The sequence below is a fragment of the Mus caroli genome, chromosome 16, assembly GCF_900094665.2.
Source record: "Mus caroli chromosome 16, CAROLI_EIJ_v1.1, whole genome shotgun sequence".
In the NCBI taxonomy this organism is placed as follows: Eukaryota; Metazoa; Chordata; class Mammalia; order Rodentia; family Muridae; genus Mus; species Mus caroli.
Genome location: NC_034585.1, coordinates 86,267,700 through 86,291,158, shown reverse-complemented (window position 1 = coordinate 86,291,158; position 23,459 = coordinate 86,267,700). Strand labels below are relative to the sequence as shown.

At 50.2% G+C, this 23,459-nt stretch overlaps 1 protein-coding gene across 4 annotated transcripts in view; it reads right to left on the bottom strand.

Moving 5' to 3' along the window:
- The window catches only part of Itsn1 (intersectin 1), a 187,515-nt gene that overhangs the window by 16,920 nt on the left and 147,136 nt on the right, over positions 1 to 23,459 (bottom strand). For all 4 annotated transcript variants that reach the window (XM_029470688.1, XM_029470690.1, XM_029470689.1 and 1 more), the window contains 5 exons: positions 12,224 to 12,345; positions 10,569 to 10,675; positions 5,902 to 6,085; positions 3,392 to 3,490; positions 336 to 503 (listed from right to left, as the gene is read on the bottom strand). In XM_029470688.1, coding sequence (XP_029326548.1) covers positions 336 to 503; positions 3,392 to 3,490; positions 5,902 to 6,085; positions 10,569 to 10,675; positions 12,224 to 12,345 — 680 coding nt within the window. The remainder of the gene's footprint in view (positions 1 to 335; positions 504 to 3,391; positions 3,491 to 5,901; positions 6,086 to 10,568; positions 10,676 to 12,223; positions 12,346 to 23,459) is intronic.

Below are 23,459 nucleotides of genomic sequence, written 5' to 3'. Positions count from 1 at the left end.
GGGAGAGGAGGAGGGAGAGGAGGAGGAGGGAGAGGAGGAGGAGAGGGAGAGAGAGGAAGAGGAGAGCAAGAGGAGGAAAAAGGAAGAAGAGGAAGAAAGAAACATGAACATTTGAACAGGATACACAAAAGAAACCAGGACATTTGAAAAAAATTTGGCAATAGGAAGTAATATACTTGAATTAAAACTGCTCGTCAGTTGTATTAACGAGTGGGAGAGACCCCTGCTGGGAGAATAAGCACTGGCTGGAGAGGGAAGTGAAAGATCTGCCTCATCCCTGCTCTGCTGGCTGCCAGCACCAGGAGGGGTCCAGGTCCCGCCCAGGAGGTGGCTACCTCAGAAAGGCCTTCACACTGCACGTGGGCTTGGATCCACTCCAGCCGGTCCGAGTTCTCCTTCTCTCGAACTCCCTCGTTCACCTGGGAGCACAGCTCCTCCGCCTTCTCCAGGGCATGCTTCAGGTGGCTGTGGTCTGGATGGCTCTCAGGAGTGTTTTCCAGGATCTGTACAGAAGACAACAGCCTCATCAGGACACTTCCCTCAGTGTAGATGGTCCTGGGCCCGTTGTCATGGAAACCACAGTGTTCTCCTGCATGGTGCCCACCGTAGCTGTGGCCCAGGGTGTCATGGCCACAGCTTGTTGGCAGCAGTGAGCAGCCTCAGGCTCAGTGAGGGCTACACTTGCTGTGGGAAGGCAGTGAGTGGCCCCGCCCTTGGGCCTTCAGCCCACTCCCAAACCCTTGAATGTCCCAGCACAAACTCAGTATAACCTGCCCTTCAGAATGGTGGCTTCACACAGAGACATCCCAGATCTTAGGTAGCATGCAGAACAGGGCAGCTGAAGGGACTCAGTTTCTCCTCAAAAACCTTCATCCTGTTTCACAGAACAAGCAACTCAGCCAGAGACCAGGAGAACGAGCCAGGCGCCCTGCTGGCAGCCAGTAGCTGCTCTTTTCCGGCTCACTTCCCCGAGGGAACCAAGGATGAGATCCTGGTGTTGGAACTGAACAGTACCCCGTTAACTCAGGAGTGAAGGTTTAGGAGAAGGCAAGGCACCTTTGGGTGGAGCAGGACAGGTGTCCTACGCCACGTGCTCGTGTGCCCTGAGAGCACGGAGAGCCACTGATGCCTGTGCATTCTGGAAATCAATTAGAGTGGCTCCCCTGCTCACATATGTATGTTTCGTCCACGTGTGAGAACATGCGACGGTTTGTATTTTCTTGTGCCAGGGAGTGGAACTATTTGGAGGTGTGGCCTTGTTGGAGTAGGTGTATCACAGTGGGCGTGGGCTTTGAGAACCTCATCCTAGCTGCCTGGAAGTTAGTCTTCCACTAGTAGCCTTTGGATGAAGATGTAGAACTCTTAGCTCTGCTTGCACCATGCCTGCCTGGATGCTGCCATGTTCCTACTTTGAAGATAATGGACTGAACCTCTGAACCTGTAAGCCAGCCCCAATTAAATGTTGTCCTTTGTAAACCTTGCCTTGGTCATGGTGTCTGTTCCCAGCAGCAAAGTCCTAAATGAGACAGGACACATGCGTATGTAAGTGTGTGTGCCCATGAGTGGAGGGCAGAGGACAAACTCAGCTGTCATCTCTCAGGAGCCATTTTCCTTGTTTGTGAGACAGAATGTTTGGATGGCACGCAGGGCTCACCAATCAGGTGAGGGTAGCTAGGACGCCCTCCATCTCTGCCGCCTAGTGCTGAAGTAGACCACCATGTCCAATTTTTTACATAGATACTGACATCCCATGCACTCCACTGGCCAAGCCACCTCCCTAGCCCCCAAATACATTTTTCTGTGTGTTCTGTTGTTTGTTTGTTTTTAACCCTGAGCAGACCTGTTCTAGCCAAATGCCACAGCATAGCCCTTATCAGGCTGTTTGCAGGGCTGGGTATCTATCCAGGATGGGGCGTGCAATGAATTAAATAGTTTAAAATAGTTTTCATAGTACAAACCTACCATGCTTACTTAATCACTTTCCTTACTGAACACGTGTCCTGGATTAAAGTTTTCTTTTATATCGCTATGACTCTAGGTCTTATGGACCAGGAAGATGGCTGACTAGCCACGTGAAAGCACTCGTCATGCAACCATGAAAACTGAGTTCAACCCATGGGACCCATGGTGGAGGAGAGAACTGACTCCTGAAGTTAAATTGTTCTCCGATTGTTCTCCGTTACCTGTGTGCCATGGTAACGAGCCCTGGACTTCCAGTGCTCACGTGTGGGCTCAACCATCTGTGACTCCAGTTCTAGGGCATCCAATGCCCTCTTCTGGCCTCTGGGGACACCAGGTATGCAGACTCCACGCAGCAAATAAAAATAAGTCCTTAAAAGGCTTAGTTATCGTACTTTCCCCAATCTGTGTTCAGTTGCCAGCCCTCGGGTCTTTCCTTAGATGCTCCGTGGAGCAAGAACTGTGTTCTAACGATACTAGTTTGTGTTTTCCTTCTAAATACTTATGCCTCTTGGTTCTTGATTTTTTTGTTTTCTCCCTGTTGGTTAAACTCACTACAAAGGCTTGTTTCCAGAGTTGGCACATAATTAAACATAGAAGTTAATAAGGGAAGACACTTCACGAATGAATGAAATCAGGGAATCCGTCGTCACTGTATGGTGTTGGGTGGAGCTGGGTCGGGCTGAGGTTTATGTGGGAGAGAGATTGGTTACAGATGAGGAGCCTGATCAAATTTGTGCAGTTTGTGTGCACATGTGTGTGTGTGTGTGTGAGAGAGAGAGAGAGAGAGAGAGCAGACAGCCACATGCCAGAGTAGCCATGAGCATGTCTGCACCCACAGCTAGGTTTCTGAACACCATTCTCAGATAAAGGAACTGGTTTCTACTTCCCAGCACACTTTTGTCTCTAGCTCTAAGGCTCAGAGGGCAGCTGAGCCAGCGTGGATATGGAAACACTCGTTCTATTTTCTCTGGAACTAGCTATCTTGAAAGGACAGGAGAAAAACAGGTATCTGGTACAGGGAGGAGCATCAGGGAGCAGCCTTCCCAAGACAGTGGTGGGGACCAGGCCTCTCTCTCTCTCTCTCTGTGTGTGTGTGTGTGTGTATGTGTGTGTGTGTGTGTGTGTGTGTGTGCACGCCCGTGCGTTGCTCCAAATTCTGCCCACAGGCACCATGCCAGCTCTGGGAAAGCATCAAGAACAAATCTCTCATTCCCTGGCTTTGAAGCCACTCGGTTGCCATCTGAAGGCTGTGTTTTATTAGTCTTTTTCAAGCAAAACATTTTTTCCCCTCCCAGTTACCAAGCAGATGGCTTCAGCACCATATGGACACATGACTTCCACACGTCAGCTCCCAGGTGCACTGGCTAGAGACTCTGTCCCCGCCTCCAGCCTCCCTGGGCTGGTGAAGGCATAGGGGGGCCACACTTACGTTTTTAATGATCAGCGGGTATCTTGTGACACGCTGCATAGGCTTCAGTATAAAGCTGGACAGAGGCATTCCTTTGCACCGCGGGTCCATTGCCAGTCTCTGAAAGGGGAGATGGTATTTTTTTTTAACGTGGTTCAGAAATCTGCAAAATGCAAAGCCAGTAACAGTTACGTTTTTTCATTTAGGACTCCCTGCCTATTACCCATCCACCTGGAGAGTGGCTGAGCTGCCTGGAGTTGGAAGGCCTTGTCCAGCTGTCATAATCCAGGCTGAGGCGGTGTGTAGAGGGAGGACGGGACCCTGGATAGGACCTACCTGCACCCTGCCTGCATACCTTCCGTGAAAGGACATTCTGGCTTCAGAATTTCTTCCAGATGTCTGAAAACCTTCATGATATGCCAGGGGTCCAAAGGAGTCAAAAGACTATTCAATGAGAGTAAAACCCCCCTGAGTGCCAGAGAAGCAGAAGGACTGATGTTATAACTCTCTCATTCAGGGTGAAGCCTGCACAGGCTTCAGTGACCCCAGACAAGGCTGAATCGTGGAGCAGAGACCTGAGGGATAAAACTCCAGTCTCCGCCAATTTGTCTTCGCCAATGGCTCAGTGTCTTTCTTCCTACTTCGTTTGAAGTAAGCATGTACTTGGTATTTATGTGTGTGTGTACATGTGTGTACATATGGATGTGTTTATGTGTGAGCTGGTTCTCTCCTACTTTTCTGTAGGTGCTGGGATTGGAAAGTGGCTCTTCGTGCTTGCCTAGCAAGTGCCTTACCCCGAATCATCCTCCCAGCCACCCAGCTTCCCAACCCCACTTTTACCAACTGTATTAATGCCTCTAGTGGATAAGAGTCCTTCTACTGGCAAAAAAAAAAAAAAAAAATCCTTGTCTCTCATCAGTAAAGAGTGGGGTCCTGTTTAAAGCCGGTTTAGGCACAGGTATCTGGAGTTCTGACACCCAAACCATCAGCCCCTGGCCCTGATGTCAATTTGTGGATGCTGCCATCTTGGAAACACAGGAGGAGAGTGAAGCAGTTCTAGTGAGAAGTAGAAGGAGGGGGAGGAGGAGGGACCGCAAGCCCCTGGCCTGGGCTTCCATCAGCCTGCCCCGAAGTTGAAACAGGGAAGGACTCTTGCCCGTGCCCGGGAACTGAGCTCTTGGCTGAAGTTACAGCAGCCTGTGGTGCTGGCGGCCTGGCACTGTCTCAGCCTCAGTCACTTCTCAGCCTTCATTCCCACCACAGATATCTCAACCACCTCATTCATTGGTTAGCATAGAAAATCCCTCAACTCAGAGAAACACCTGAGCTTCACACAGAGCACTGCACTTATGGGAGGCTCTGACCACGAAGATGCCGCAGAGATACCTCACTGTCATGATTCCTGAGGTGAGGATGGTCACCTCCAAAAGCCTGAGGCACAGAGTCATGCTGCTTACTTAGCAAACAATGCTTAACCAGCTGTGGCACCTCATACCGAATCCAATGGAAAGCCCAGAGTTCACGCCCACGATCTTCCGTTGGGAGAGGCGTTAATGATGTCTAAGCTTGACACACCTGGGAAAGGGGAGCCTCAGCTGAGGCACTGTCTCGTCAGATTGGTCTGTGGGACGTGTGTTTTACATCACTAACTGACGTAGAAGGCTGGGCGCCCTCTGGGCAGCAGAACCTCTTAGCAGGTAGACAAGGACTAAGAAAGGTGGCTGAGTCTGAGCCCGAGGGCCAGCCAGTGAGGAGCATTTCCTCTAAGATCTCTGCTTCAGTCTCTGCCTCCAGATCCCAGCCTTGAGCTCCTGCCCCATTCCCCTCGACGATAGATTATAACCTGTAAGCCAGATAAACTCCACTTCCCCAAGCTGCCTTTGGTCAGAGTGGTTTTTATCACAGTAACAAGAAGCAAGCCAAAACAGGGACCCCAGGGCTATGGCGACTCTGGGTGGTCCCTCTATGCATGAAAGGCAGAGGCTAGCAACATTGATGCTACATGAAGAGGTAGGCTCTTGTGTGTGTGAGCCAAGAAAATGAAATTAAGGATTTAGACATGATTCTCAGAAATAGCACAAATAGGGCTGGTAAGATGGCTCAGTGGTTAAGAGCACTGACTGCTCTTCTAGAGGTCCTGATTCAATTCTCAGCAACCATATGGTGGCTCACAACCAACTGTAATGAGATCTGATGCCCTCTTCTGGTGTGTCTGAAGACAGCTACAGTGTACTCATATACATAAAATAAATAAAATGAATCTTTTTTTTTTTTAAAGAAAGAAAGAAAGAAAGAAATACCACAAATACATGGACAACGCATCTCTGACGCTATTTCAAAGCGTTCAGACCCCGGATGGCTCTCCTGTCCAAGCACATTCCTCTATTGAGACCCACACCTGCCGGTTCAGTACCACTGAAGACTTCCATCCATCCCTGGAGGCCACTAGTGGAAAGATGCCTGTGGACTTTTGATGAGCCCCTCACACCTCAAGACAACACTCTGGAGAGAGTCCCCAGGGTCACCCTTACTTTGACGAACTCCTTGAATTCTGGAGCCTCGTCCGTCTTCTGCTGGATGAGGGCAGCCCCATTGAGCTGGCAGCTGCAGAAGCGGATGTAAGGCTGCATGTGCGGCAGCTGGGCGCTCAGGATGTCGCCGATCATCTTCACCGGCATCTTCTCCCCAGACATCTTCTTGCGGACTCTCAGCGCTCTGCACGGAAACATGGGAGGTGAGTCGCCCACTGTCGCTGCCTTGGCAATACCTCACACTTTCAGGTTGCAGAGAAATGGAATAGATGTGAGAGACACAGATGGGAGAGCCACTAGAGCATCTATTTGGGAGATGAGGGACAGAGAAAGACATGAGTCCAGTACTACACAGAGGGGTGGCCTGGGCAGTTTTGTCCAGCATGGTGACTGTCTGCCGTGTGTTTCTCCTTCCTTTATACCTCAGAGAGGATCCCTGTGTGGCTGTCCCACTGCATTACCTATGGTGATATCCAAGGCTGGCTCAGTCTGAGCATTGAGCCCATTTCTGGAACCCTCATCCTCTGAGGGAAGTTATGCCAGTAATGGAAAGAAAGGCAAGCTTTCAAATCCATTGCCACAAACAATCTCATCGTATTTCCCACCGTCAGATAAAAATGATCATGTGAAGTATCTCTTCTGCTCACGGCATCATTGGTGTGTCTAACTTAAAGCTGACTAGGTAAACGATTATGAAATAAAATAAGACAATTCCTATCCTAGAGGCTGAGGGAAGCTGCTGAACGGACAGGCAGTGTCTGATCCTGGGTCTACCTGCTGTGTGCAGTGTGCAGAGCCATGCGGCCAGGGTAGAGTGGCCATCCTTGTAAGTGTGTAGTCTTACCAGCATATAGCTCAGCTTCCCCGTGGCAAGGAGAGTGAGACCAGGTGTTCAATTGCTCCGGTCACAAGAAGGGGAATCAGTGAGCAGGTGTGTGGGTGGATGGTGTACTACATGATTTCAGGACAAGGCTGCAAGGTGTCCCTATGGAGATGGCCTATGAAGGTGTCCTATGGAGGTGTCCTATGGAGACATCCCTACAGTGTCCCGTGGCTAATTTCATGGTCACATTGGAGAAACCATGAGGTGTGGGTAAGGCCAAGCAATTTCGAGGAGGTTCCACTATGCAGGTCTCCATCTTTAAAAATCTTCAGGCCATTTGTTTTTCTTTCTCCCACATTGTTTTTTTCAGCTAAGAAGGGTTCCTTGTCCTGGGAAAGCCGAGGAAGATAACCTGGGGGACAGTCGGCCACATAAGCAAGCACTGATTCCCCTCTAGGGCATACTCCCATGGGGCAGGGTGGCAATGGCCATCTGGGGCTTGGGAAAGGCAGCAGCTGGGTGTCCTTGGGACGGCCCAGGTTCCACAGGAGGGACGGTGTGGAACTTTGTTCTAGTATTAGCCACTGGTAGTTAATGAAGGACCATGGTACAAGCTGATCTTAAGCCCCTCAGTCCATCGTTTGCCCAAAAGCAGCTCTTCTGGAAGGATTATACAAGGTCTTTTACCGGCTTCCTCCTCTTTAAATGATGGTGGAAGAGTAGAGAAGGTGGGTCTGGGGCACAAAGCTCATTATCTTGAAGGTGTTCAGTCAGTCCCTGCGTTCTGATAATCTATTCTATTACCACGCTAGAATCAAGTTGTCTAACCAGGAAACCCAGCTTGAAGTCATGGCCTGACTTACCACCTGCTAGGTTCAATTGAGAATCTCTTTCTAGAATGGTCTACTGCCCAGGTAGACTTGTGAAATAGAAGGTGATCCAGTGAGTCGGCTGTCGCAGCCACAGCCATGAGAAGACTGGGCCCTCTGATGAGCTGCCACCTCACAGAAAGATCACACATGAGAGGCCATGATCAACATGGGGAGGAACCAGCTAAGGACAGTCACAGATCGCTCACTAAGCTCACAGTGGCTCCACCGGATGTCCTCGGGCTGAGAGGACGGCGACAGTCATAGAGTCCTAGCATCCCTTAATGTTCCGGAGGCACTGAGCACTCTCCTTCTCAGGCCAGCCATTATTGTAGCTCACAGGGTTCAGGGTTCAAGGCTGGGTAAGACTATCGATTACTCTTCTGCCCCAACACCATCAACACAGGCTTTTCTGGCACCATAAACACTAGTAGCTGTGAAGCTTTTAGGTTGGCATTGGCTTGATTCCCCATGATGTTATGTGTTGTCTTCAATAATAGAATCTTACCAAATTCTGGACAATAACCGTGCTGGCAAGATCTATGTCCACTTGGCACAGATGAAGGCATCAGAGAGGTACCTCAATGAAGAAAATGCCTCCATAAGATCCGGCTGTAAGCAAGCCTGCAGGGCATTTTCTTAATTAGTGATCCATGGGGGAGGCCCCTGTGCCATTGTGGGTGGGGCCAGCCTGTTGTGGGTGGGGTCATCCCTGGGCTGGTGGTCCTGGGTTCTATAACAAAGCAGGCTGAGCAAGCCATGGGGAGCAGGGTGGTAAGCAGCACCCCTCCATGGCCTCTGCATCAGTTCCTGCCTCCAGGCTCCTGCCCTGCTCGAGTTCCTGTCCGGACGTTCTTCAGTGGTGAACAGCAAGATGGAACCATAAGCCAAATAAACCCTTTCCTCCCCGAGTTGCTTTGGTCATGGCGGATCTCGCTGCTATAATGAAAGAGTAGGAGAGTCAGCAGCGTGAGGTCGCCGCTGTGATAAAGGATAAAGGTGCTGGAAAAACAGGAACTGTGCCTCCTGACACCTTCTGTGAGGGAAGGTGGATCAGAGTCTGAGTCTGGGCGCCATGCCCAGAGGACTTGAGGGAAGTCACCCCACCTCTCTTAGATGCTCCAGCTGTCAACATTATTCACAGTTCTCACCTCAGGGCAATGGAGCAGGTCAGAGCTAACAGAGGAGGGCACACAGACCGGGCCTCACAAGGGGCTGTCTCTTCAGGACTAGAGCAGGAACGTGTGTGAGTGAGTGTGTGTGACTGACTGTGTGTGTGTCTGTGTGTGTGTGTGTGTGAAGGAGGGGAAAGTTGGGAAAGCCAGTGGCCAGCCCTCATTAACGTCCAGTTGGGAGACATTAGCCTTCTAAGGGACACTTGAGGATAACAGACACATCTCCCACCTTTCTACCCCCACCACTACAACTGCCCAGTAACGTGGTGTGTGGTTAATTCTGTTTAGAGCAAGCTGTTATAAAAGAACAAGCCAGAGGCCGGGTGCTGGACACATGCCTTTTATCCCAGTACTCGGGAGGCAGAATCAGAAGGATCTCTGTGAGTTCGAGGCCAGCCTGGGTCTACTTGGTAACAGTGAGACCCTGCCTCAAGAAAAAAAAAAAAAACAAAAAAAAAACAAAAACAAAAACGAAAAACCCAAGTCAGACCCCGAATCTCTGGTTTCCTGGCTTGCCACATGACCCCTTCCTTAGTCCCGCCCCCTACGTTTGTTGTCATGGTATCTGCCATGAGGCTTTCACCTACAGGCCCCAAGGCTAAAGAAACATTTTTTTCTTTATTGATGGAGAGGGTAGCCTCAGGGTTTTTTTGTTTGTTTGTTTTTTGCTATAGTCACAGAAAAAAATAACAAAACTGCCATTTTACAGATGAGGACACAGAGGCCCAGGGACTGGCTATAAAGCCATCTCCCCCTCCCCCACCCCACCCCCACCCCCAAAAAGACCCAGCTAGACAGTAACAGTGAAATGAGAGCCCAAGAGTCTGGTACCCCATAGAGGCACAGACAGCTTCCAGAGCGTGAGCCTGGCACAGAGGGAGGAGAGCCCGTGCCTACTGCTTCCTGCTCACCTCTCCTGGCTCCACGCCCTTGCCTACGCCTGCTACAGACCGAGGGACCCGAAGCTGCTGTACAAGTGCACAGGGACTTGGTTAGACCATGGCAGCTTCCCAGAGCTCGGGAGCAAATGGGAACATCTGGATCCTGTCCAGAATGCTCAGTCAGAGGAAGGGTGGCTCTGACCCTCAGCTGCCTTGCTCTGTGCCCTGGGACAAGCCCCCAGCTGCTGTGCCTTGGGGGCCAGATCTTAGTCTGTTTTCTAGTGACATCACACTTGGGGTCTTGTGACAGAATCGGTGTTCTGATTGCTTTGATTTTTTTAATGAACTGAGATCTTTGTGGTCCATTTGTAGTCCAATTCAATCCTCTAAGGGTATACTTGGGGAAACTGAGGTTCAAAGAGGTAAGGTCTAGCCTGGGTCCCTTAGTTCTGGCCCTGCAGACCCTCTGCAGACTAAACAGGTACGAGGCATACATGGCTTCAGGCAATTGTAAGGACCCTCTTGAGATAATCTGCTCACGTTGGTGGAGAGTCATCCCACACTCTCACACTCTCAAGAGACAGAGAGCCACTGCTGGGAACCCAGGCCCAAGGCTAGACCCTGGGGCTGGAACTGCCCACCCCTGCCAGAATTGTCCCAGTTCAGGAAATTCTGGAGCCACAGTCAGAACAGGAACCTGTGTCCACGCGCAGTTCACTCCCCACTGTGAGAAATCCACAGCGTATCTCTGGAAGGAACGAGAGCCCAGGAGGAGGACAGCGATGGAGAGCGGGTGGGAGTGGGCGGGGAAAGAAAGACACGTGGGTGGCATGCATGAGGAGCACAGAGAGACCACACAGAGGTGCTGGCACACATGCCACAGAGGGGCAGCATCCTTGGTTAGAGGGGAAAAGCTTACTTCAGCAGTTTGATATTACACATGATCAGCTCCTTCCAGTTAACAAAAATCATAGCAACCTCTTTTTCTGTCAGCAGCTCAGACTCCGTCAGGGGTTTCTGAAAGATCTACAGGTGTAGAAAACGAAGCCGTTCAGAAAGCAGACAGTTAGCTCAACATACCACACACACACACACACACACACACACACACACAACTACGTGCATACTCGGGTTTGTTTAGCACAAGGGAGAGAACTGGAGACGGCACCTTCTCCTGGAGGGACAAGTGCTTGACAAGGGGAGCCCAGGAGAACCTCTGAGGAGGAAGCTTGGCTCCACCGACAGGAAGCTAGGATGCTACTAGATCATCAAATGTATAAGTGGGACTACCTCCCCCACCCACTCTGAGGAAGGGGCCCAAGAGGACAGGAGCGCTTGAGAAAGTCTATGGAGATGTGTGATACCTTCTTTACAACCCGACAAGCCATGGGTCTGAGGGAGGCAACCACAAAGCTAGCACTGAACTTGAACTTGGGTCCGGAGAGGACAATGCTCCCCTCTTCCTGGGCTCTGGGTGGGTGAACGGATAACTCAGAGCTAATCACAGACCTCAGTGGGACTCCATGGAGCTAATCCCTTGCCCACAAGGCAGTCCTTGGCACCTGGGGCAGAGGCTCCTCTGACATTCTTTGGGCACAGGAACGTGGCCTGTTTGTAGCTGATCCTTGGGAGCCTTGTTCTGCACAAGTTGCCAATCTGATGGTGAACTGGGTAACGTCTGCCCAGGCTGCCACATGGAAGCAGGTGACACCTCATACCTCACACATTGACCATACATGTAATAGCAGGCAGACGTCTTGAGACAACACAATTGGGAAACACTTGTGGGCTAGCATTTTTAGCCTGAAACTCCCATAACACCAAAGAGCCAATCACTCTCCCTCCTGGATGTGTAGGTGTCATCACAGTTTCATGACATTCTCGGGGGTACCAGTTTACAAACCGTGACAGGGACTTTTCATGTTGAAGGTGACTCTCAGGTCTAGCTCTGTAAACCTACCTCCTGACATGGTCACTCTCACTGCGTGTGGGTTAAAAGGTTACTTCCCTTTAGCAGGGATCACAAACTCCGTTTCATCCTTTCAGACAGAGCGTCAAGACCTTTACTGGCTCCCCACAAGGACAGCCCATCCCAGGCCAGCAGCCTCACAGAGCCCCGGGAACATGTCTTCATGTCCAGCCCTAACGGTGGATTTTTCAAGAGCTTATGGGACACAAGAAGTAACTCAAGAGCCTTGTGTGCGGCTAGCTGTTGTCCTCAGGAGCCAACACTAAGGTCTGGGGTGTCACGTGACTAGCTAGATGACATCAATCAGTTGGTGGCCGAGCTAAAACTCAAGAGTCCCAAATCATAACCCAAAGGCATCTCTCTGTTAGTCATTAGCTTGGGACGTGTGAGCTCTTGGCCTTGGCTCCGGTAAGAACTGCCTCTCTGTCTCACACGGAGGCCCTGTGGGAAAAATGTGACCATCTCCTCTCAGGTAAAACCCTGTGTTAGTCCCCATACACCAGAGACTGCCCAAGGCTCAGAGACAGGGCATGGCCCCCTCGGCAGGGCCTCCACCTCTTGCCATCCCCACAGGCCCAACCCCAGCCTCCCAGGGCTGCTGGTACCTCTGTGACTAGCTGCAGGTCGTTCACATAGTTCTCCTCCGTGACAATGAGTTCATGGATGTAGCCTTGCCGCTTCCTCTCAGTCGGGGTCAGCATATCTAAGAGATGCAGGTCTGAGCACCCTGCAAGACACAACCATTTAGGAGAACTTTTAGTCCGAGGCTGGGGAAGCCTACAGCTCCACAGCGAAGACTCCCGAGGTCCTTGTGACTGTGGGGGTGGCACCATGGCCTCATCAGCTTGGGGATGTGGGTTGAGTTGTAGAAACTGGAGTGGCACAGCCCGGTGCAGAGACCCCACACATCACTGTCAACTCCAGAAGCAGAAAAGCAGCACAGAGCACCCAGAAGGGGGACCGTTCTGCCCGCACCCTGACTTCGGACTTTCTACTCTGGAACTGTAAAGGGATAAATCCCCCTTGTGTTACACCATAAAGCCTGTGGTCATAGATCCAGGTAGCAAACACGGAAAAATCCATCAGAAGCACGGAAAGGGTTAAATGACCTGCTAACACCCACCAGCGCTCCCACACCAGCCACTGTTGCGGGAGCTGACCGCTGCCTTGAGTGGTTCTCAAAATTTCCAGAATCATCTTCATGATACAGACAAGGAAACCAGGGCTCAGAGAGGCCAGCTCGCCCCTGGTCCTCCTGTCCACAGTGGTAAGGAACAGAGAGTTCAAGAGAGTCAGAGGCCATGCATGTTCTCTAGACCCTATGTCCTCAGCAGGCTTCCTTCAGATATGTGGTTATCCCGAGACCAGCTTTTAAAGTCTACAGTAACTGTGCCAAGGCTCTTGGTGGATATGAGGACCAGGCAGATGCATCCAGACATGACCGGGAAGACTTTCCAGGCGAGGACGCTGTGGGGTGCCTGTGGATCTGAGCAGTAGGCCTCAAGCAAATTGGAAAGCCCTGCCAGCCGCAGGCAGCGCCCACGAGGCCTTTGTAGAGGCCGCGGCTGCTGGAAGGGAAGGCCCTTAGCTGCCCTGAGCTAGGCCAGCTCTCTGTTCACTTAGCTTCTTATTTGGAGTTCTGTTCACACAGGACCTTTGTGGTTTATCAGTGCAGACCCCTGCCACAGATGCACAGATTTTCAGTAACAGTCCATGAGCAGGGCTGGTCCCCCCCCACCTTTTTTTTTTTTTTTTTTTTTTTTACATATAAGTGGTCCTCCTGGGGGCTGGTGAGATGGCTCAGCAGTTAAGAACACCGACTGCTCTTCCAAAGGTCCTGAGTTCAAATCCCAGCAACCACATGGTGGCTCACAAACAAAATCTGATGCCATCTTCTGGAGTGTCTGAAGACAGCCACAGTGTACTTACATATAATAAATAAATAAATACATATTAAAATTTTAAATAATAAAAAAGTGGTCCCCCACATATACTTCTTTTTATTAGATGGTCTTTATTTAATTACAGAACTTGGATTTGTAAAATACATACGCTGAGAGGTGGGGGTGGTGGGTGCCTTCCTGCCACTTGTCACAAGGGGGCGCAATAGAACACTGTGACCTCTTCCTCCCGCCCTCCCCACTCCCACTCCATCCCCACCCTCCCCCGCCCCCACCCCCCGACCACATCCGCCCTTGCAGCACCTGCAAATGCTCTGGGTCTGTAAACAAATGACCAGAACTTTGCCAAGTAGACTTTCTCTGGGAGAGGGGCCCAGGGCACTGCGATTTAACACGCCCTCCACGCCCTCCAGTGAATCTTCAGTGAGAAAGCTCCTGGGGCCTACCAAGGGCTCCTCAGAGATTCCTCCCTCGCTCACGGGGGTTGTCTGGGTTCAGGACTGAGAGATAGCTACCTAATGAGAATTATCCGTCTAGGGAATCGTGGTATCAGGGATCTTGGTGAACTCTTCTCCGCTTCCAGACTTCCTAGAGTTACAGTCGTAGATTTTGCTCCCTCCCCTTTCTGCACCATTCGGTTTGTTTCTCATTGGGATGGAACAGCCCAGGGTAGCCAAGACGGTGCCAGGAAACCGGCGGGAATTAAGCTATCGTTATAGAAACGCTCTCCACGCCTTTCCATCCACCACCGAGCCTGACCTCAAAGCTACAAGGTGAGTTAGACTCCATAGCCTGCACTTGTCTCTAAACTTGGGCCCAGTCACACAGATGGCTCAGCCTGCTATGGCGCCTTCTCAAACATCTGTCTTAGCAATGCCCCCCAGAAGGAAGCCAGACCCAAAAGTCCCCCAGCAGCCGGGTGAGCGCAGGGTTCTGGGATGCCGAGACTCCTCCCACTCACTCCACTTCTTTATCCTTTAACCTTTCTTCTTGAGGAAGTCGCCTAGGAAACACTTGAGCTGTGGAAGGCATATTCAGTCCCTGCCCTATTTTAATCCATTGTCTTAAGGGTGAATCCAAGAACCCGGGACTTGGGCCATTTCTTGTTCAATAGCTAAATGTGGCCCCAGCATTTGTGGCTGGGTCCCTCGTGGACACAGTCCCCGGTACTTCCAGTTTTCTCCTGCCGGCAGGGATAGGAGAACTCTTGCACAGTGCTCAGCACTGCAATGAACTGTCTGCAGCACCAACCTTAACAGTGGGCCAGCAAGTCTCACAAATGTCCCTTTACATCACGGTCCCCTTAGGGCAGCTGTTGGGCCCTGTGGGCTCTTGTACCCAGCTATAAAAAGCCCTATGTACAATACGAAATACCCACACACATTTTGCATACAATTTTTTGGCTTCAGAAGCCTGTTTGCAAGCTGAGAGTGGTGGCACACACCTTTAATCCCAGCTCTTGGGAGGCAGAGGAGCGTGTATCTCTGAGTCTGAGACCAGATTGGTTTACATAGCGAATTCCAGGACAGCCAGAGCCATGTAGAGAGTCCTCATCTCCCACAACAATAACAACAGACCAACCAACCAAACAGGAAAAAAAAAAATGCCACAAGCTGGGAGTGGTGGCGCACGCCTTTAATCCCAGCACTTGGGAGGCAGAGATAGGCAGATTTCTGAGTTCGAGGCCAGCCTGGTCTACAGAGTGAGTTCCAGGACAGCCAGGGCTACACAGAGAAACCCTGTCTCTAAAAACAAAAACCAAAAAATGCCTGTGTGGTGCCTCATTTCTTCCTTTGGTGATTTTGTGATCTTCGCCATGGCTGTGCTGCGTCGTGCTGCACTGCAGGATGAAAGGCAGATGCTGGCCTTCCAGGGTCCATCTCAGACCTTGGAGCTGCAAAGGTTTGACCCTGGAAGTGGTGTCTCCTCTAGTGAAAGGTTCCCCTGCTGAACACACTGCTGCCTCCTAGGCTGAAGCTGAAGGTGACACTGCTATTTCAACTCTCTGCTCCCCAGGTAGTGCTGGCCCTTCAGGCTGAAGGTGGTACTGCACCCCAAGGCTGAAGGTGGTGTTGCGCACCCCCCAGGTTGAAGGTGGTACTGCACCCCAAGCTGAAGGTGGTGCTGCACCCCACATGTGGGCTAAAGGTTCTACTGTTCCCACCCCAAGGCTGAAGGTGGTATTTGTATACACACACACACACACACACATACATGGGTCAAGGTGGTATTGTCCCCCCACAGGCTAAGGTCGTATTGCCCCTACAAGGCTGATGGTTGTACTGTTTGCCCAGGCTGAAGGTGACACTGCCCCTCTCCAAGTTAATGCCACCCTCCTAGTACATCAGGAAGTTACTGCATCCCACCCGCAAGGCTGAGTGTATTACTGTTCTAACAAGAAAGCAAAGGCTGGAATTGTCAGGCTGGCCCAGGAGTAATGGACTAAAATACACAGGACAGAGAGCCCTCACCACCTGCCAAGAGTCCCCGCTGAGAACCGCCAACTGCTTTCTACAACAAGGGAGTCATGACCAGAAGACACAAGGATGACTGAGAAACTGGAATGAGGTCCTGTTGGGAGAGATGCCTCTCTCTTTGGGATTCTGGAGGCTCCTCTGGGTACAAGTTCTGGAGAACAGCAGGAGGTGCGGGAACACGGCTCAGGGCCAGCTCTGGATGCACTTGAGGGCTGCGGTACACCTTGCCCTAGACAGAGCAGCCTTTGGATGTAACATACCCACAGCATCCAGCCGAGAACTGAGACCCCAGGGATGCTTGCAGGTTTGAGCTGTTACCCCCAGAATCCTAACCTATGCAAGTCTAACTCAAGCAAGCCTTCCTGAAGATGTGAAATGGCCACGCTGGCCTCTGGACCCAGAACCCAGTTAAAGGCAAAGATTTGGTGAGGTTTGCCGTCACACAGTAACCACATTGGCTTTAGATTCTTTCTTTCTTTCTTTCTTTCTTTCTTTCTTTCTTTCTTTCTTTCTTTTCTTTAAACTGACCCTGGGATACCATGAAGATGATTTCCAGACCCAGAGAACCATGAAAGACTTGAAAAAAGTATTCTAACCTCCCCAAATATCCTTTGTTTGAAAAAAAAAGTAGTATTTAGAAAAAACCAAGAGGTTTAAAAATCCTCCATTATTCAAAGCAGGGGAACTGGAAAAGTCATTCGATTTAAAAGTTTTCTTTAGCGGGTGTAAAGGTTGGGGCTGCTCCCTTGGGTATCAGGATGCAGGAAGCTTGACTCAGGGAAAGATGAAGGACAAAGTGTAGTGAATGATTTTCTATGGCCACGGAGCAGGGATGGAGGGTGACTCAAAACTAAAATTGGCCCACAGCTGAAATAATATTGCAAGGACTCCAAAAAGTTAAAAAGCAACCCCCCCCCCATTAAAGCCACAGGAAATTCCTATATAGGCTCCCAAGTTTATGTAGTCTCCTTAAATATACTTAAGAGAGGGGACAAGGCTGTAATTTTCTTTTGGAAGGACCAGACTTTGAAAATATCTCAGCCCTAAAAGGTCATCAAATTCCCCTAAACCGTCACGCGCATACTTGACCAGCAGAACTGAAATCCTCTCTATTCCAAGCAATACATGAGCCTACAGATATTGTAGAATTTCAAAGAATTCAGAAGTACTTAGCTCAAAAAAAAAAAAAAAAAAAAAAGACTCTCCTCTCTTCAGTGAGACTTGAAACCTGAATTAGCTTCCACAGCGGCTAAACACTGAAGGAAATAAATAAACATGCCTGGTTTCTCTTATGAAGAAGCCAAAGACTATAATAAGTTGGTCAATGGCTATTAAGTTTCTAGGAAGTCGAAGGGACACAGAAGTGAGCAGAGACGGTTCTTTTCTTAAGGGAAACCCACAAGTCTAGGGGGGAGCCTTCAGGAAAGGCAGATTAAAACATGTGGCATTGAAGGAGGGGGGTGCGGGGCTGGGAGTGGTTTCCTTGGTGAAGTATTCGTCTTGCTTGGAGCTGAGTTCACTTCTTAGAACATACATTATGAAGCTAGCATGGAGTCATGCTTACAATCCCAGCACTTGGGGGCGGGACACAAATGGGCAGATTTATGGGGCTTGCTGGCCAGCCAGCCTGGCTTGGCATTTGGCAAGCTCCAGTGTCTCTGAGAAACACGATCTCAGGAACTACAGTGGATAGCTTCTGAGGAACGAGGCTTGAGGTTGACTTCTGAGCATCACAAACTTACACACTCACAATCACACCTGCACACTCTACACACACAAAGAATGGGCCAGTCAACAGTGCTGTAGAAGCAGCTAGGTGAACACAGACACTCGTGGGAGACACAGGGCATAGAAAAGGCCATGTTATGGGGGGGGAAGGGGGTAGCAATGTCAGAACAAACACAGATACAACGAGGAACGGCAGGAGAGCCGTGGTGTGGAGGCCTGGGTGAAGGTTTTCATCTCAAGGGAATGACAGCACGATGCTTCCAGGGACATTCATCCCGAATCCCTTTTCTAAGCGACTGAGTAGGTGTTGACTGGATGCCTGGAGTTCCTGTCTGTACAACAGGGGTTGTTAGCGTGGACCTGTACGTGGGAAGTGGGGGTTCTCTGGGATGCTAGTCTCTCTTGCCACGTGAGCTACACTTTTCCTGTCCTAATCAGGCTGAGCTTGGTCCTCCTAGGATCCTGATTCTATTAGGAACCATCCAACATCACAGGCAGAGTGGCATGTGCGGCGGTCTGTTCTGTAAGAAAAGCGGGCAACACTGTTCATGCCATGTTCTCTGGCTTTATCTCTGTACCACAGCTGTGTTGTGAATCCTCCCTGCCTCCCAGCCAGGAAAGTGTAGACTCTTCCTGGAAGGCATCATCTGTGCTTGGAACCGAAGGCAGCGATGGATGAGACACCTGGGACCTTGTCTTCTGGAGACCCTGGCATCCTGGACTGGTTTCTCTACCCTTGTTGGCTCACAGATGCCTCTGGAAGAGCACAGCTGTGAGACGTCATCAGTTCCCAGGACAGGAGAGTTGTAAATTCTCAGGGTTTGATTTTGATAAGAAAGCAGGAGCTAGTGTGAGGCCTGTGGTGGGAGGTTGGAGATGCCATGAAGGGCATCAAAGATGTGGCTGAACCTTGAGTATCTCACTCTAGCCTGTGTAAGGGACGCACGGTGAGGCATGTTAGCTGGGTCTGTCTGAGAGTGTGCACCCAACCTCCTCACTCAGTCGCAAACCCAAGAAGCTTAAAAGCAGCCATAATTTTTAATTAACATCATCATCTTCCAAGAAGGGCCATCTGGTCTACCTGGCTTGCCATGGAGCAGTGTGGAAATGGAATTCCTCCAGAGAGAGTCTACTGCTTTGCTGTGACAACGCACGCAGTGAGCAGCACGCCATTCTGGATTTCTGATGGCGGACTCCTGGCACAGGTACTTTATAGTCTGGAATTTTCCTTCGTTCTTGGCTGCATTTGTGTCTCCACACATGCTTCCCTAGCTTTTTGAGCACCCACTTCTGATGTGTCCTATCCCCCAAGATTTTAAGGCTTTCTTAGCAATGGCTGTAAGTAAATCCTTCAGGTATGCAAGGCAAATGAAAGTGTTACAGCAGCACGGGTTGACTTGTGTTTCTATGGGGATCGGATGAAGGAGGCAGTAGCTTTGACCAGAGAGGTCTGGGAAGATTTTGCAGAAGAGGAAGTGTAGACTAAGTTTGTTGTTGTTGACATGTTCCTCAATGTTCACATACTGTTCTGCAGAGATGTGGGACTTCAGAGGTAACTGGGGGTGATTATACTCATGGAAAGAGCAGTGCTGTTATCTAAGGGCTGGGATACAGATATGAACGTGTGGCAGACACTCTGTTCTTTTGTGTGTGTTCTTTAATTTTTCCATCCATCTGAACTGGGGTGATGCATGGGGAAGGCTATACCATACACAGCCCCTGCATCTTGGACATCTCAGCGTCCAAAACTACCAGCAAATAAAAATTACTTATAACTTAGCTACCCACGGGTATTTTGTTTCAGTCTCATGCACTAAGACTCATGGACAAAGAGGATGGTAGGAGCATGGGAGAATCAGACTTAGCTGCTTTGAGCCAGAGGAGTGGGCAGTGGTAAGCAGCCGTGCTGAACCAGACACTGCAGACCTTGTAGATAACAACTCCGTCCTCACCAACAATCCTGTGGACTAGTTGCCATTCCTCATGATGAGAAGGTGAGGAGTCAGAGACACGGAGAGGATAAACAGCTTGATAAAGCCCCGGTTAAGAAACAACAAAGGAAGTAGGACCTACGTCCACATTCTTAGCTGTTATGTCTTTGCCTTGCTGGATGGGTGGTGTTTTTGTGTGTCCCGGTGGCCAGGACCAATCACGGACTGGGTGGCTTGAGAAGCACAAGTTTCCTTCCTCACAGCCCGGGAGGGCGGCCGTCCAAGATCAAGTCAAGGTGTTGGCAGGGTTCTTCTTTGTGTCCCACAAAACCTTGCCTCTCTTTTGCACACAAACCCATGGTGTCCATTCACGTGAGGTTTCTTCTTAAAAGGACAGCCGCCATTCTGCTTCATATACCTCAGAATAGGATCCCCTCCGAAGGCCCCAGGGTAACATTTAAACACATCTTTGAAGACGCTATCTCCAAATTCAGTCAAATCCTGTGGTCTTCAGGGTTAGAGCTTTGACCTATAAATACTAGGAGACCCTGTTCAGGCCACATCAGAAGGGAAGCTCTAGAGAGAAAAGATGCTCAGATGCCCAGGATGGAGAGGAACAAGAACCAGAAACTACAGCTGTCCAAGTGCATGGGACATGAGGTTCTGTCTCCACAGCTGCTCAGCTGAAGGCAGCTCAGGGCTGCCACATGGGCAGTCATTCAAAAGGTCTCGGCAGCTACAATGGCTATGACAGAAAGGCTACCTGCACCTCAGAGCCCACTGAAGCCCAGATGTTCTGTTCGGGGGCCTCTGGAGGTTCATGTGAGGCCACACTATCTCAACTGATCATGCTACCTAACATCTCATTTGATGGCTAGAGCAGTAGAGTCCAGAAAGCTTTGTGTATTTATTTTCTCTATCAGAAATGCTCGATGGAAACAGAACCATAAAAAGAAACCACCTGTGTTCCCAGGGGGTCCAACATCTTTTCTTCCACCACTTCCTATAAGGTCTATTTGAGGACCACCTTGGTCTTGGAGTTCAGACTTCCAGGCGCTGGCTGCAGTAAGTCTGAGTCAAGGCAGTGAGTCTTCTCAAAACAAAACAAAACAAGACAACCAACCAAACCAAACCTAAACCCCTGGGGCTCGAGAGGTAGCCCAGCAGTTAAGTTGGTTCCTAGCATCCCCATTTGGTGGCTTGTGACCACCTGTAACTCCAGGGGATCCAATGCCTTCTTCTGATCTCTACAGGCACCATCCACATATACAGGGCATACACACATACACATAAATAGAAATAAAATCTAAATAAGAGACCCTTGACTAACCAGCCCACAAGAGGCTGCGTGGTGGGGAAGTGCACTTCTCAACCCTGAGGCAATGGCTTCGGAGGGGTCTGGCAACACCCTGGTCCCGGACATACTGACTCCTGCAGAACACAAAAAAAACACCTCCAACCCCAGACAGCTCCTGTCCGTGTCAGCAGCTCCAGGATCCACCCAGGGATGCTTCTGTGAGGCCGCCACACTTGTGGGGGAGACTAAATACCAAATACACACAGCACCAAGTAATATGAACACTAGTCAAGCGATCACAAGAATGGAGAACTCTTCCTGGTTTAGGGCCTTTCCACAAAAATGAACCTTTTCCAACTGTGCCACTGTCCCCAGCACAGGCTCTACGCTGGGTTCTCTGCCACACACAGTGAAGGGAATGACAAGATGGCAGAAGTCGTGGCATGACTGTGCTGTAGAAAAAGGGGAGAGAGGAGAGGCAAAGGCCGCCACCAACACCATACCTCCTCTACAGCCCCAAGAGTGAGGGCCGTGGGAAATACGCAAATGTGGCTTACAAGCAGTAAGAGATGGGGACCCTACCATATGTCAGCTCTACAAGGAGGGCACCATTGCTATGAACTGTGTTTGTCCTGTGATGATTCACCCACTGTTGTGGTTCTGGGGAGAGAAACCAGGGTCTCACACATGTCAAACACAAGCTTTACCATTGAGCCACAACCCTAGCTCCTCTGCAGATGCTATTTTTATTACATTTTCCTTCCTTCCTTCCTTCCTTCCTTCCTTCCTTCCTTCCTTCCTTCCTTCCTTCCTTCCTTCCTTCCTCCCTCCCTCCCTTCCTCCCTTCCTCTCTCTCTTTCTCTCTCTCTCTCCCTCCCTCCTTCCCTCCCTTCCTCCTTCCCCTCTTCCCCCTTAAATAAAGCCATGTGTATCCCAGGCTGGCCTAGAACTATCTATGCTGATGGTAAACTTGACCCTCTCATCCCTCTGCCTCTACATCCCAAATGCTGAGGTACAAATCACCACACCTGCCTCTGTGGTGCTGAGAACTGAACCCAGAGCTGCCTGCATGCCCAGACCAATTTATTAACTTTTGACAGTATGTCATTATGAAGCCCAGACTGACCCCCAAATCATGATCCTCCTGCCTCAGACTCTCCAGTGCTGGGATTACAGGCATACACCACACGCCAGATTCTCTGTGGAGTTCTTGATGGGCATGCGAGGCTCTCCCTGCCTGCAAGGAACAGCCAAATGGGGGATGAGTTTATCTTACAGTTTGCATGTCCCCTCCGCATGCACACACCAAAGGCTCACATGTGCTCAGTCTCCAACTGGTGTGCCCAATCCCGGATAGGAGGATGGGCAAGGAATGAACCAACCATCTCTTAAGTCATGGTGGAGACATAATCTGCTAGCATTACTAGGAGGCTCTGGAGACATAGAAGGTGGACTTGGTTGGAGGAAGATGTCTAGAGGCATGCCTTATCTGGTCCCTGTCCTCTTCCTATCACTGTTTCTAAGCCTTGATGAGGTAACTGAGCCTGCCCTGCCACATGTCCCTGCTGCCATGGTGTTCTGTGTCACCACCCTGTATGAGAATGTACAGATTTATGTGTGGCCAAAATAAGACTCTCCTCCTTAGGGCCCTGTCACAGAGACAAAATGTCTGACTTACCCAGTGTCCACGTGTGTATGTATTGGCCTCCAGGTCTTTTGTCATTTTGTATGAAAGGACTTCATGGCCAGGTAACATGGGAGGGAAGATGGCAGAGAGTTGGGGGTGGGGGGGCAGGGCAGGGCAGGGCATGTGTTATTGGAGTGCACCAATGGCTTAAACTTAAGGCAAAAATTCCAGGAAGTGTGTGTGGAGGAGGACATGGGGGCAAAGGAAGATTTGGGGCTAGTTAAGTACAGACAGGCATGGTAGAGGCAGAAGATTGAAGATTCTAAAGACACAAGTACCCGTGTACCCACTCCCAACTACAAGGTGGCACATGGGAGCCCAAGGAGAAGATGGTGACCAAGGTGTGAACCTGGGATGTTGCCATGTCCACCCCACCTGTCACTTTCCCCTGATGCTGACACATGAAGCCCTGACTCTTGGCTGTCCTAGGTTGGAGGAACTCACTCTTAGATTAAATTGTGTCAGAGTAGCGTTCCCGTATTTGGCACCATGGGCTCCGGGCTGCAGCCAGGAATGAAAATGTAGAAGCCACAGCTGCTTTGGAGAGGACTCCCAGGGCATCCCCTGCACACGGCGCTGACCTTCAGCCCACCCTGTCCTGTTTTATTTATTCACTTCAAGCTGGACTTCACTGGTGTCTCTTCCCACTCCTACCAGTTCAAAAGAAGGTATCACGCCAGACTGTTTCCAATGCTCACAGCCACCAGGTAGGGTCTGTCATATCCTTTCTTTCTTTCTTTCTTTCTTTCTTTCTTTCTTTCTTTCTTTCTTTCTTTCTTTCTTTCTTTCTTTCTTTCTTTCTTTCTTTCTTCTTTCTTTC